This window comes from Oreochromis niloticus, linkage group LG14 (assembly GCF_001858045.2).
Source record: "Oreochromis niloticus isolate F11D_XX linkage group LG14, O_niloticus_UMD_NMBU, whole genome shotgun sequence".
Lineage (NCBI taxonomy): Eukaryota > Metazoa > Chordata > Actinopteri > Cichliformes > Cichlidae > Oreochromis > Oreochromis niloticus.
In genome coordinates this window covers 9,245,463-9,261,573 of record NC_031979.2, presented here as the reverse complement: position 1 = coordinate 9,261,573, position 16,111 = coordinate 9,245,463, and the positions used below count along the sequence as shown (strand labels likewise).

The 16,111-nt window shown below is 39.0% G+C and overlaps 1 protein-coding gene across 1 annotated transcript; it reads right to left on the bottom strand.

Moving 5' to 3' along the window:
* Positions 1–14,473, bottom strand: mpzl3 (myelin protein zero-like 3). Its single transcript, XM_003449299.5, has 6 exons — positions 13,987–14,473; positions 9,492–9,658; positions 3,973–4,186; positions 2,858–3,014; positions 1,203–1,272; positions 1–972 (listed from the first exon to the last, which is right to left on the bottom strand). The coding sequence occupies exons 1-6, from the start codon at positions 14,054–14,056 to the stop codon at positions 892–894; spliced, it is 759 nt and encodes a 252-aa protein (XP_003449347.1). The 5' UTR covers positions 14,057–14,473; the 3' UTR covers positions 1–891.
* Positions 14,474–16,111: the final 1,638 nt, after the last annotated feature.

Sequence of the window (16,111 nt, the reverse complement as noted above, 5' to 3'; positions counted from 1 at the left end):
TTAAATACAGATCCATCACTTTAATACAAAAAAAATAAACAATTTCTTTATATTAAGTACAATCATGTTTTAAAGCAATCTCCTTACAAAGCCAAAAGAATCAGCTCAATTTATTTGTGAAAAAAAAGATGCAAAAACACGGTGTGCATCCAAAACCAACCGTTATATTACATAACATAACCACATCTACAGTCAAACACAGGAATTCCCTCCAAAAAACTATCCAAAAGCAAATTCATACAGTTATTGCTGGAAGTGAAACAGAGTACTGTCTATAAATACCATGAGTGATCTCAGTTAATGTTTATTTTTTTTTACAATGATTTAACAGAAATGTTCGACAAGAGCAAAACAGAGACACTGACAGATATCATACAGCCACTCTGATGGAGGCAATAAATTAGAAAAAAAAAATGTATGCATCTCCTTAAACAAAAAACAAAAGACAAGAATATTTGTGTTTGCATACACTGCATACACAAGGACAGTTTGCCAAACAGTACCAGCCATGGTGCTTTGTGCACACAGAATAAAAAGTACATACCATATTCACACCACAGACTTTAGATTTCTCTTCATCCCCAGCTCCATCGTGTGAAAATAGTCAAAACAGCCTATAAATTCTAGCTTTCTGGAGTTTTTTTTGTGTGTGTGTGTGGGGGGGGGGGGGGGGGGGGGGGGGTTGCATAAGCTTGGGAATACAAAAGAAAATCTAATTATTTGCATAGTGTTAAATATATGGAGTATTTCCCAAAGGAGTCACCAAAACAAACCTCATCACCAAGTGGTGGAGTGGCTGAGTGGTGGACTGTGGCATAGAAGACATAAATCCTGCATTGATTTCCTATAAAGCGCCAGGCTGCAGTTACATCTCCTGACCACCGGGGTTCTCTAGCAGTGGGAGTCAGCATAGCCTTCGACTTCAGGAGGCCTCTTTTTAAAGTCTTTTAAGTAATACTCTTCGTCTGAGTCCTGGAAAAGAAAAGAAAGAAAGGGAAAAAATACTTATGGACGGGTACACAAAGACAAAGACACAGAACAGCTACATAGGAAAAAATGAATCAATTTACAAATCCCAAAGTCCTGTTGTCAGACACCGAGGTCATGTAAAATGAATCATGTGAAATGTATCTCGCAGACATGTCTCAGTAAGTTATTTATGGCTTAGTAGAAAGTAAAAATGAAACACTCTGTACTCTTACCATCAGATATAGGTCACAGCATTTGGCCCTATCTTCTTTGTGTGTGTATCCTGGGATGCCATATTCATCCCTGATGAATGCAGAACGGACAGCAAAGATGGTTAAGAACGACATAATCACATGTTTGCAGAGTAAAAACCTGCCTGTGCTGTTTAGATACAGTACATACAAATCAACTTTCAACCCCACAATAAAACATGTACTTTTCAACTGAGGCTCTCCATTTGTTGTTTCCACTTATGTCCGTGTTTCCCACATTCAGTCTTAATTGAGCAGCAATTTAAGATATATTATCAGCTGCTAAACTCTATTTGAAGACCCAGTTTAGCTTTTTCATCTGAAAGAACAATGCCATCTGCCATAAATCTAATAGTGGGCTATTAGCTTCCCGCTGGCCTTCACATCTTATATTTCGCTACCAGCTGGCTCACTCACTAGGTCACCATTGTGGCAGTCACTGATATCTCTTTAGAGAGTTTCTCATGCCACAGTCGCATTGACTCCACGATCTTGGACTCCAGCTGTAGTATTTATTTTGCTGTGGAGATCCGCTGCAAGCTACGGCCACTCTGGTTTCAACTTTTCCGTCTAAGCTGCAGGAGAACCGTTTCATGTTTTGTAGTGTGAGCTCAGAGCAGAGCAAGGACTACCATCATGGACGTTCATCCGAGGGAGGGAGAGGCAAACTGATTTTAAAACCCTGTTATTCAACTCCAAAAAAAAAAAAAAGTTGTCCATTAAAATCTTTGCACAGGAGCACCTTACACACTATATTATTTAAAAGTACATTTCCAGACAGACAGCAGCGTGCACTGCCATCTTTCTTTTTTGATGCATACATTTGTACAAATATGTTTATATACTGGCACTAATAAAATCTGAAACTGTGGGAAACACTGGATTTATACCACAAACAGACGTTAGCACTCAGACAATTATTCTTCAATAACTAAAAAAATAAATGTTTGAAATTGTAGGAATTATAATTCCCCATTAAAATGAATCGCATGTAACTATGTGTCAAGTTAAGCATCAAGATGGAGCAAGCACTCAGCTTGGCAAAGCATAAAAACCAAAAACAAGAAAGATAGTAGGCTAGTTCACCCAAAGGTGGTAACATCAGATTTTCAGCAATTACGAAGCTCACCAGTTAATCTATTCTAGTCAAAATATTTGGGGCTTTTCCATCCAATGTTAAATAGCCAATTTTTGTTATTCTCTTGTTTTGTACTGTAAAGATATACTTGAATGTAGTTAACAGTATAAAAACAGGGAAACATGAAACGACAAAGATAAAGCTTTTTTTTTTTTTTTTTTTTTAAAGATAATGGTAACAGTGTCAAGCTGCTTATATTGAAGTACATAAAGTTCGGAGAGCACCTAAGATGAATGTGAACTACAACTGCAAGCCAGTACTGGCTGAAACCCTATGTGACTTCTAATCACATGACATACCAGTGAGAAGTCAGTTAAAGAGTGATTGATCGCCACTCTTCAGAAGCAAACACCCATTTTAAACTTAGATTCATGTTTAACGTTCATTAAATCCATTTGAAGAAACATGTCTATAACCATCAATCCTATTTATCACCTGCTGTGACCATCTTTATCCCCTGGAGACCCTCACCAGTGATTGGCAGAATGCATCTACTCACCCCTCTGTGACCTCTATGGGTGATCTGTGGGCCTTCGATTGGTTACGCTCTTTCTTGGGACACATCATCCGTCCAATAAGAATGAGGGTTATGACAGCAGAGGGGAGGAGGATGAAAAAAAGGAGGACTGCAACATCTGAGAAGCGAATGCTGGGCACTGAGGAGGAGGAGAAGAATGTTTGGTCATCAGGGGCACAGTTACATGATGTTTATGATCACACATCTACAGGACTTCATACAAATCTGCACTTGGCAGTCACCACATATACACACACTGTCACAGACTGTAAACTGTATACACACTATATACAGCAGCTCTATGAGTGGCACTATACACAGTTGATGATAGCAGCGAAAACGTGAAACAGTACAAAAAAAAAAATATTGTAATATTCTTGCAGAGAAGAGATGAATAGACACATGATACATGGCTCACATCTTTACAGTAAATATGCAGCTGAAGCCAGCAACTGATTAGAACAGCTTGCCTGTCTTTACCCAAAGGTAACAAATCGACCAACCAGCATATCCCCAAAGCTCGCTGACATAAAGTTCATTGCTAATCTGTACAGAAAGAGAAAAAAAAAAACAAACAAAAAAAACAAACAAAAAAAACAATGGGCCATTACAGTGGGGCTACGTGCCAGACTCTTCCCTGGCAGAGAATAGCAACTTCCTGGTGGCGTGGAAGATGTTCCCAGAAAAATACAGTCAAGATATCACATGTTCATTTTACATAACACAGTTACAAACTGCACAGACAAGAATGGGTTCAATCTTCCCTTCTAGGTTTTTATCAAAATGTGATGAACTACACTCCAGTCATCCTCTAACCATCTACCGTCCACTCATAGCTGAAGCAGGTTAATACATGTGAGACCAAATGCTTAAATCATGACAGGCTTACACAAACACAACATGGATGTTTGGATTAGTCTGCCATCCATTAAACTGTGAGGCTGGCATTGGAATTTTAAGCCTTTCCTAAATCGGCCCAGTGTCTGCATGCACACACTGTACAACTGATAATGAGAGGCACCAAATCCAGACACCTGAGTTGAAGTCAGGACAAACACTGAAAGAGTTTGAATGCAAGACAAGGATTTGACTCTTACCCCTTGGTGTGACAGTAAGTACAGTGTGTGAAGTCGTGGACCCGTGGACATCAGGAGGGTTTCTGACTGTGCATGTAAAGGTCCCATTGTCATTCAGTGTGGCATTGATTAAAGAGATGGAAGCATCTCCACGTGCCGGGGTGCCTTGCCACCGGATTCGACCGCCGAACTGACCCTCTGTTGGTGGGTATGCTCGTGAGGAGAAGTGGAGAAACTAAAAGGAGAAAAAGACATCTTACATCTTTATATGAAAGACAGGAGTGATTAAATGGCCTGAGCAAGCTGAAAATGATATTTGAGTGTGCAGGAAGGATGTGCAGTGAAATGTGGTTATGCATTGTGCATATTTCAACCTGCTGTGTCACACTAGGAGACTAACGCCTAAAACTGTGTAAATTAATGATCATTTTCCTGTTCAGAGAGCACATAATACTACTCATCATTTGCAAATCTAACTTGTCTGGAGAAACAGATGGTGGTTGGACATCCTTTCCTTGGGCAACATTGTTGACAGAGGGAAGAGGGCTCCTTGTTCAGTCTGAGAAATACGAATAAAATCCAGCAACTCCCAAAGGACATTCATGCTAGTGCACAATTCTGCAGGAGTCTTAAAAACTGAATCTACCTCTGTGTTTAACATTTACCACATCAGTCTGTTTTCAACAACAAACTCCATCCCTTTTATCACTCCCACATCAAGCTGACCCAGACCTCTCTACAACATGACATCCGGAGAATGAGTGTGCTGTGCATGTGGGTGGAAAAGAGGGGGATAAAAATGTGTAAACACGACAGAACATGTTTTGCACAGAGTAAACTAAGAGTGCAGAATGTGTGCTTTATCAAGTTTATGACACACCAATAAGCACAGACATGGGAGGAAAGTAAAAAAAAATGAAAGTAAACAAATGAAACACCAACAAGAAAAGGGTAAAGAATACAGTCAAAGCATGTATTTGTATTGATCTGGTTTTCTGCTCCTGTTTGAATAATGCGTTTTAAAACTCCACCACAGCAATATTATATTTGACCTAAACACTGTTGTCATTTATAGTCGCACCAGTTTCCACCTTCTTTACTCTCAGTATTACTGTGTGCATGCCTCCTCAAACACAGATCATATTAAACAAGATCACAACAACTTACAAGTTACAGTAAGTGAAAGTAAGTGAAGTTTAAAAAAAAAAAAAAAAAAAAAAAAAAAAAAGCTTAACAAGGGTTGATCTGAATCAAAAAAGTGAAAGAGTTGTCAACAGAGCTGTTGTCAACCCACTAAATAACTGTTTGCAGTTATGTCACAAGCCACTGAAAACATGTACGAAGTTGTTGGTGTAGCATGCGCAAAATACCTACAAATTGCTGAGTGTGTGCTCTGTTAGCTGACAGTCACCCATAGTTTGCACATGAAATGCTGACTTGTCTGCAAACACAAACTACTCACCAAATGGTAGTGAAACTGAAAAGTGTGGTGCAAACAGGAAACGCAGACCTTTGAAATCTGTTTGTTGTAGCAGTAAAGCAAATGTTCTCCATTTTGGTTTGCACTGCACTTTTGACTGCCTGGAGAGTAAAAGGCAGGTGTTTGGAGAAAAGTTATCATCTTTCATGCAAACTACAGATGGCTCCAACAACCTGCTAATAAACAAAGTTTTTGGTGCTCTTTGCGACTGATTTCACGTGGCTGATGCCTGAGCTGTCCTCGCAACCCGTGCTAGGCGTCTGACATATGGCAATTTAGACACAGAACATTTTCAGAACAATTTCCAATATAAATACAGATGAATCCGTGCCCAGAGACCGCTAAACATACATGTCATTTCCTACAACTTAACCAGACAAGTATTTGAGCTAATATACATATAATGAACTGGTAGCAGAGATAATCTAAGCTACTAATGCAGTGATTCTTTGTGCTCACCACCATTCAGATTGTGTTATTCTGGGCAGTAAATCCAATAAACATGAACCATTTGCAAAGTGCTACAAACCCCAAATATAATCCCTCCCTTTCCTGAAAAGTACATAAAAATAAAAATGAACAAACACAAAGTTTTATATTATTTATAATGTATTCAAACTGGCTTCACAAACTAAATGGCGTGTCAACACAATTCCAGAACAATATTTACTTTCAAAAAAAATAAAAATAAATAAATAATCAAGATTAGGCAAAAATGTTTGCCTTGTTTGAAGTTTATACATTTACTGCCTGAAGTGTGCAAATCCCTGTGAACACTGTCAACAAGGATAACTGCATGATGTTCACAATAAACTGAGGCAGGAGAAAAGCAAAACCACAGAATCACCTGGATAATTACCAGGACTGATAAGGTTTTATGCTTTTACAGCCCTGTGATGTAGACTGCTGTAGAGGCTGGCAAAGATAAAGATGGTCATATCTGTGTTGCTCACTCTTGGTGATCATTTAAAAGTTGGCAGAGCTCAGCCTACATGAGAAAAGCTTGAAATCAGTTACTACTACCAGACTCTGCTCAGGCTGAAAACAAACATTAGACCCAAAGGTACTTTTGAATTCATGAGAGATGCTGCAGCATGACTAAGGATGGAAGACTGTTTTCAACTGAGACCACCTACATTTAAACAAATGCTTCCCCTGACTTGAGAAGCTTAGCAGCAACTTTTAGATCATAATAAGACTTTAATGTAACATTATTCAGCAAAACTCAACAGCCAAATCCTTCAATTACCATCAGCTTCCACTGATATTTGATTGAACATTCAGCCTCTCTTCGCCAATCTACAAAATTAATTCTCATCAGGACTGGAGGTAATTATGCAAGCCACTGAAGCACTGCAGCAATTCAGATTGACACTAAAGCTTTGGCAGCAAAATGATATTTTCTGATAGAGGTTTTCACATGCTTATTCATGGCCTCTCCCAGCATGATATACGAGCAGGGACACACAGGCCAATAAACCAGCCAAAACTGCAAATGAAATTGGATGGGAAGTAAATGAAGGCTTAGAAGCAAGTGTGGAAGTTTCTAATTTTTATTTGTATGTACAGGTCGCATCAGGAACCTGCCCCTTTTCATTTAGGTTGAGTTAGTTCTGATGAACTGCAGGAAAAGTGGGCTCCTTTTTTCTTTTCTTTTTTTTTGTTAGGAAGCAGCCACACACACACACACACACACACACACACACACTTTTTTCCCCCACAAACAGCTGTATGGCTTTATCAACCAATTACTGCAGACTGACACCCTAACGCTAATATAACATGCATCTCTCCCTCCACACAACTACATCTTAATGAGAGTGAACCAGCAAAACTCCATATCTGCAGAGCCACAAAGCATTAGTCTCTACTTTACTCCAAGTGCTCCTATAGGAAATGGTTGCATAGAGGGTTGCAGCTACCACACTATGGATTCTCACAGTCCAAATGCAATTACACAGAACCACAGTGAATGGCTATCTTAAAGTACAAATGGAAATGCTTAAATGATGTGGTGTGTTTCCAGTGGATTGGTCAGTGAAACTCAAGCCACACTTAGAGGACTGAATGCAGTTATGGGTTAGGATGGATACATTTCAACGCACTTCAAACAAGACCACAATTCCATCGCATGAGGAGGGGTCTATTAAGGTAGCTCACTTTCTGGGGTTTTACCGAGGAAGCCACAAAAGATGGACTGGAACATGAATGGGTAAAACATGGACTTTCGGACTTTTTTTTTTTTTTTTTTCCACACTGAGGCTCATAAATCAGATGAGTTTGGCATAAATAGAATTTTAATTAAACTGAATTTGCTTGAGGGTGTTGCTGCTATCACAGCAGGTGTACAGGTACGTTCAGAAATCAAGAGAAGTCGAGCTGGCCATGAATGCAAATAAAGCAATCACATATTCAAACAAGCTGTGTTTGTACAAAGTGGCAATGCGTGTCACAAGCCTGTCTTATGAACAATGTCTGTGTGAGGACCTGCAAGTTCAAAAATATTTTATGTCTGTTAAACTGTTTTTTTTGGGTGTTTTTCAGATTTTCAGCTGAAGAAATGTGATGTGTTTCGCAACGAAGGGCCTAAAGATCAAATTTAAAATGGGCTCTTTGCCAAGATGTCTGTTACGTGTAGACATAGCACTGGTTCATCCCATGAGTTAGGTGCCTTTTCAATGCTTGAATGATTCCTAGGTCAGTGTTCTGTTGCTTATGAAGGACTGTACCAAGAATAAGTGAAAAAACAACCAGTGTCAAAAGAAAATCTTTGACAAGAAACTCTGGCCCCTTGAAAGCAAGAAAGACGACACGTAGTGTAGCTCAGGACCTTTGCACATATATAAATACTATCTGGAGTCTGTTTTATCTTCCAACTATAACTTCAGCCTACAGTGATTGCGAAGCAACGTATCTGACATGTTTCACAAGGATGTTCTTGTTAAGTCTTGTTTCAGTCCAGTGCACCCGTTGCCTGGAAGCAGTGGCTTTTGCCCCACCTTAATAATCCATAGCTCCTTCCCTGCCAGGCTGAGTCATGTTTAGTTCAGTTCACCTACACGTTTTATTTCAGTTCAATGAAATCTAATTACAAAGAATTCACAAAATGCATTACTTTTCTACAGTCTGTGTCAGAGATTTTGTCTTAATCTGTCTCTCTTCCACAGCATGTCTTTTATCCTGTCTTCCTTCTCTCTCCCAAACTGGCTGCAGCAGATGGCCCCGCCCCTCCCTGAGCCTGGTTCTCCCAGAGGTTTCTTCCCGTTAAAAGGGAGTTTTTCTTTCCCACTTTTGCCACAGTGCTTCCTAACAGGGGGTCATGATTGTTGGGTTTCTCTCTGTATGTATTATTGTAGGGTCTACCTTACAATATAAAGCACTTTGAGGTGACTGTTGTTGTGATTTGGCGCTGTATAAATTAAAGTGAATTGAAATTGAAATGAAAAAAAGTCTTACCAGCAGTCCATAATATTTCTTTTAAAAAAAAAAAAGTATATTTAGGTAACTGTTACCAGACAGCAACCAATAAATGAATCTATGAACCGTTGACGTAGAAAAATCGGCTACTGAGAACAGTAATTTAATTATCCTGCGAAGGAAACAAAAAAAAAACCAACAACCCCATAATCCTGTTTATCTGTTACCAAATTATAGTCGTGGTCTTCTAATTTTCATGTGTGATAATAAGTCATCATTAGTTAGTTCAGTAAATAATGTCATTACTGGGAGCACAGCTTTGATCTCTCTATGAGCTTATCTTTTACAGAGTAATACTTTCAACTGACATCTACATTCAGCCGGTGCACTACACAGTGTTTATTTGTTCTCTTGTCCAATTATCTTTTAATGTGTAAAACTCCCAAAATGAGTCAATTACAGGTGTTTTAGAAAAAAAAAAATGCATCATAAAAGCTGTTTCTGAAAGAGCTGACTGAACATTACACCTACAGACTTTAACATTTTAATCCACTGCAGTTATGGCTGCAAATAAAGGATACATTATTTTGCAACACTGGCTGCAACACAACCTTGAAGTTAATTCGGATAAAAGTATACTCACCATCATTGGTGGACCTCCACTCTGCGGCCGGTAAGACCAGTCAACTGTCATCTTACTAGTTGGCCTACTTGTGGAAGTAAATGAACAGGACAATGTGACAGTATCTCCTTTAGATGCATGGACCTCTGGTGGTGTGGTCACTGTGATGGAGGAGACTGGGGAAGGAGCTGGAGGTGAAATATTATAGTAGAAAAAGAAGAAGAAGAGAGATCCACTGGTCAGAGATGAAAGCCAGCCAGAAAAAAATAAATAAATTTAAAAAAAAAAAAAAAAAAAAAAAAATGGGGTGGTATGTACAGATTCATATATTTGTGTGTAAAGCAGGAAGGAGAACACAATGTGAGTGACGTTTTACCCACTGCAAAATAGAGTGTGCAAATATGCTCACACCAAGGTAAAAACGTCCTCCGGATAGACACAGAACTGACTGACACTAATGCAAGTTACTCATCCGACTCTCTTGCTGGGCAGACCTTGTTTTACATTTGTATCTCTCAAGGGCCTTCAGCTCTCTGTCTCACTCTAGATGGCTTTTCATTGTTATTTCTTCAGTGATAATACCAAGGGACTCAAACATCAGCACTGTCCACAGCAAACCGCTCAACTACACCTATAAAGAAAAAAAAAACAAACTAATGGCTTCTCTTGCTAGTGTTTGTACAAACACCAGACACACCATGAAGACTGGATTCAAAACACAGTGGACAGACTGTGCAGCAAGGTTTGGAATTTCACCCTATTCACTATCTTTGTTTAACATGTTGATTGCTAATTAGCAGTAAAAATAAAGTGCAAAGTTTGGCGTCATGTGACACTACATAAAAAAAAAATCAGTTCCATTTACCCTAATAGGACCTTAGGGATCTGTGGCAAATTTCACAGCAATCTAGCCGACAGCTTTGCCAAAAGGCTTTGTTCTGAACCACAGACGCCAAGCTCCTCATGGCCAATCCATCCAGACATGGTTATTTCAATAAATGCTTAAAGCTGCTGCTGATAGCAATACAGAAGATGTAGAGAATCACCAACATGACCAGAAATGATCCCTGAGAGACTCTGGGCATCTAGAGCTATTTTTGTGTTTTGTTTTTTTTATGCAGTGACTGTAAAGGTGTTTTCACTCTCAAAAATAAATGTCAGCATTGCTGTGGTGCATGCCACAGTCACCTCCTCTGGGGCTCATGAAAATTCTAGCTATGTGATTGATTTCATACTGAAGCTGTAACTGGTAGACTGATAAAACAGCCTGACCAACTTTGACTCATAAAAGCATCATCATGGTGCAACATTGTCCCCTTTAAGACAAAGTCGGTATGTGAAACTGGCTGCATTTTCCCTTCATCTCTGACATTAACGCACTGCTTTTGGGGGGCAAAAATGAAGGAGCCCTTCATTTCCAGAAAAAGCCTCAACATGCATTTTCTTTAAGAATTTACCAAAAGCAAAATAGAGCTAGGGCTGTGCGATATGACCAAAATCTAATATCCCGATATTAAGACATCTATCGTCCGATAACGATATAAATCACAAAAATGTAACATTTTCTGTAAATTCTGTGAATGTCGGGCAGCTCAACTTGCGTGAAGTGTTTCCAGCTGGGCGTCGCGTACCTGGAGTCGAGCGTTTTAACTGATACATGAAACGATACATTTTTAGACATAGGTTGTAACGGCCGCCGTTTTCTTTGTGAGTATTTATTACACAGCGTGTTGCGGGGAAAAGCCTGTTCTAACGTTTGAGTCTAAGGTTTATTTTTTAGCACCTGGCGGCTCTTTTTTGCTTCTCATCCGTAAATACTCTGCATCTTTCACGTGATTCAGTTTATTTTGAAAAGTCTCAACAGGATCTTGAGCTTTATTGTGAAAGGTTTATGTGGAAAATAAACACGCGGACACGAGGTGGTTTTACCGTCGTTGTTGCTAACGACAACGCATAAAAACAAGCGCTTGTCCGTCTGTAGTGTGGTTATATTAAATATAAGAGAAAGAGAGAACTTTAGGAAATTAATATAGCCACTACAGTGACCATCAGAATAATGAAAAAATATTGCCGTAAACAGTTTATTTTGCGACACCACGAAACAAACGATAGCGTAAAATGAAACGATAGACGTTTTTATATCGTCATCCAATATATATCGTTATATCGAACAGCCCTAAATAGAGCGATCCCCTGATATAACCAATCTTATTAGAACGACACCACTGCTTTCACCAAGCATCCCAAGGGACATGATAAGGCCGAAGTTTATATTAAACAAATGAGCAGAAGAGATCTCATCCAATCAGCCCGATTCATTGACAAAGACCTTGGGGTGACTTGAACAAAGCAATCTCTTCAAAAAAGTGGAAATCAAAAAGCCAAACCGCTCTTGAACTTGAAAATAATAAATGCTGATAATCTTGTAATCAGTGCAGGGACAGGAACACCGGCAGCTCATCGTTGGGCATGTTGACACTCGTTTCTGGACATTTACTTGAGTAGAAGAGCGAGGACAAGAACACACTATGTAAGCATGTTTTTAAGTAACCCTGCAAGGAAAAACTCCCCATATTTGTACAACCTCGATTCCACAAAAATTTGGATGCTATGTAAAATGTAAACACACATAAAAATCTTTTTTGACAACATAACACACAAAACATGTTTTGAAACGGAGGCATTTTACTCTTTCATAAAATATATTAGCTCATTTTGAATTTGATGGTAGCAACACGCCTCAAAAAAGTCAGGATGGGGGAAACAAACAGCTGGAAATGTAAGATGCACTAAAAAGATAAAGCTGGGGAACATTTTTCAACTAATTAGGTTTATTGGCATTAGGTCAGCAGCATGATTGGGTATTAAAAACCAGCTTAGAGAGGCTGATTTCTTTCCACATTTTTTTTTTTTTCCTTTAGCTCGTGCTGGTGGGCTGAATTTCACCAGTCTGCAATAAACTGCATCTTCAAATTGCAAAACAATTTCAAAAGCAATGTTCCTCAAGGTAAAATTGTGAAGAATATCTTAGCATCTACAGTACATTCACTAAAAGATTCCAAGAATTTGGAGAAATCTCTGTGCGCGAGGGGCAAAAAAAAAAAAATCACACAAATTCAGGTTAAAGCTATCATGCAAAGAAGAAGCATCAACACAAAACCACTTAAAACAAACAGAGACAGAACATAAATAATATGACCACAGAATAGCATTAAATTTTAAATTGTTTTTGGAAAACATGGACACCACATCCTTTGGACTAAAGAGGACAGTCTGGCTTGATATCACTGCTCACTTAAAACACCTGCATCTTTGAGAGTACAGGGGTACTCTCAGTACAGGGGTGCATTAGTACCTATGGAATTGGCACCATCATTGCTGAAAGGTATATACAAGTTTTAGAGCTGCATATGCCCCCATGTCTTTTGCAGGGAAGGCCTTCCATATTTTAGCAAGACAATGCTAAACCACATACTGCAGATATTACAGCAGCATGGCTTCATAACAGAAGAGTCCAGGTGCACAGTGATGTCCCCCGTCTCAATTATTTGGGACACATTGCTGCCACCAAATTCAAAATGAGCTAATATTTGTCTTAAAATAATACATCTCCTCAATTTAAACATATCATATGATCTCTAAATTCTATTAACAATTAAATTTGGGTTTATGAAATATTTGAATTATTGCATTGTTTTAGCTGCATTTCACACACCATCCTAGTATTTTCACAGAACTGCGTTTGTGGACATGCTGATGTTACACCAACCTCTCCCTGTTTTATGTTGTCCACGACAGCTGAGACTCCATTTTCACAATTTATTTTTCTTATTTTTTGAAAGTCTGCCCACAGTTCAGCGCCATCTTTGTAAATACCGTGGTCTTGTGTTACTGAATGCCAACTGTCTGATTTTTTTTTTCTTCCACGGCTGGTTTCATAACTAAGGTCTATTATTATGGTTATTATTAAGAGCGGAGCGTGTGTGGCTGCCCCCATGGTAGCTACATTAGCAGGCCTCTGTGGATTATTAGGCTTATTACCACAAGAGGGAATCATTAATTAGTTGACAGTAACTTAAAACTTGTCTGAGTAGAGTTTACTACAACTTCGTGGTGTTTACTGGACAACATTTAGTGTATTTTGTATTCACTGGTTTGTATTATATATTCACTGGCAGTGTTTATCTAAAACGAAAAGCTATAAACGAAAAAAAAAACTACAAATAAATATGGCGTACTAGGTCTATCGAAGTGTTGAGTAGGCTTTAGACCCAGAAGGCCTCCATTGCCTTGGGCATTTATGTGATAGCCTTAAAAACGAAACGTGTAATGTACAACTAACAGTGGTGAGCTAACAACACTGAAAACTCAAACGTCAACTAAATTTTAAACAGCCTGTGTTTAATTGGGAGTTATTGGGACATAAATGTCAGTGCCAGCCTACCAGTTCAAACTTTGAAAGACGCGACAGGGGTTGTGTGAGTATGGAGGCTCCGGTCGGGCTCGGTTTACTCACCTAAACAGCAGAGCCAATACAGCAGTAAAACCACGTTCAGAGCACTCGTCCTTCGGAGCGGTCGACGCATTTTAAAGTTGGGGGGAAAATAGGCTCTAATGCGTCAAGTTTTAAAAAAAAAAAAAAGTCCAAAGTTGCGTCAAAGCTTCAATAAAATTCCGCCCATAGTCTATTTTTCATGACTCAGTCTCTCCGATAGCCTCGCGTAGGCGGACCGCCCTACCACTACCTGCCAAACAGGTGTATCAGGAAGTGGCGCTCAGACAGTAAAACTAATTTTAAGCATAGGTGCTGAATACAAGGAGACGCAATTTATGATAGCTATGACGCTCGCCTGATTCGTTAGTGTGTTTTTTTATTACTCGCATGAGAAACTCCATGAAAATGCCACGATGGGACGCTAAACACTCGCGCAGTAACACTGCTTTTCAGAATAAAGCAGCGATAACAAACGTATGAGACTACCACCCGATGTCAGGTTTATGCCACAGCTGCCGTAAATTAACAGGATTTGTAATTACCAAAATATTTTTTTTATGTTTGTGTAATGGTTAATTTGGCAGTATGAACAAGATCTTTAATCAAAATATTGTTTGGAGTGCTAAAATGTAATTATTGTTTTTTATCCACGAATTCTCAAATTTACTCTTTAACAAAAAAAAAAAAAGAATTATTTTATTTATTAAAATGCCCAATTAGAGTTATTTAATTGCAAATAAATACGTTTTAGTGGTTGACTATTATGCTTGATTCACTTATGATTCCTCAGAAAAGTGCAGTGTGCCAACTCTATGTGGATGCAAGTATATGTGAACTTGTGCTGTGTATTTAAGCTGGTTAATTTCTAAAAAATAATAATAATAATACAACAAAACGGTTTTATTAGGCCTGTTTGGGTTTTTTAAAACAGACATTGGCCAAAATGTGTCAAAATGAAACCACATTAAACTGCAATAACCCCCCACCCACTCTCCTCTGTGTGTGGAGGCCTTATCTCCTGAGACAACCCTACCCAGCGATGCTCTACTGGGACCTCTCCTGGTATTTCTAAGCATATCAAACCACTATCGCTGTCCTCAATCTCATGTTTTTACCACTATAATTATATCCAGTGGGAGAACGGGTTTGTTTTTCTAGCCTCAGTGTAGTTTCACTGGGATATTATGTTTTATCCCCCAATTACATGTTTGCACACATCGTTTGATGTTTGTGTCTTTATTTGGTCTGAATTCTCAGCTCCGTTCTTATATTCAACTGCTCTGCCAGGGACCTTTTTTCCCTCTAATCTGACAGCAGCTATGGTTGCTGTAATGGGCCTCCATAACTTCATTTTACGACACATCAGCGTGAGAGCAGCATCCTCTATTACAGTGGCTCCAGCTTTCTGAAATAGTACATGTAATATATCAGCAAGCTAATATAATTGTTTGTAATGTGCAGTTCAGGATCTTGGGGGAGGGAATGCACCATGGCGTTAACTTTCTCTGCAAGTAATCCTTTCTTTCTTAATCTTAATCTCTAGGAATCTTTCTTAATGTGTTTCATGAAGTAGTAAGAGATCAAATAGATTTGTTTTTATTCCATGTAAACTGTGAGATGTGAGTGTGGCGGAGGTGAATTCTGCCTAAAGGCATCACCCTGGGATGGATGTACACAGTATTTTTTCATTTTTTTTCTCTTTTTTTTTGACAATATTTTTATCTACCAAAGGAGGGCTCTGCAGGGAAAAACCGACTGAGAACCACTTTGGTTGGTCAATTGCAGAATCTAAATTAATTGCAAAGTTTTTGCCCCCTGTCTCAGAGACGAGAGCCACAGGCCACAGGCTTTCTCCTCCTCCTCCCGTATCCATTCACAAGTACAGTGTTTGTGTTGTATCTGTTAACAGTATTATGTAACAGTTCCCACACTGATGCAGGGATACCACCTCTTTTTTTTTTTTTTTTTTTTTTTTTGAATAGATGCTGAGTTGCAGGACTCCTGGCTTACCAGGGAATGAGCACTTACACCTTCCATATTGTGGGATATCTTATAATCTGATCGAGTATAGCCTCTTACCTAGATACATGCAGGCATATCAGATATGCATGAATACAGGGGCTCTCTGTCTGGTTACAGTGGCGGG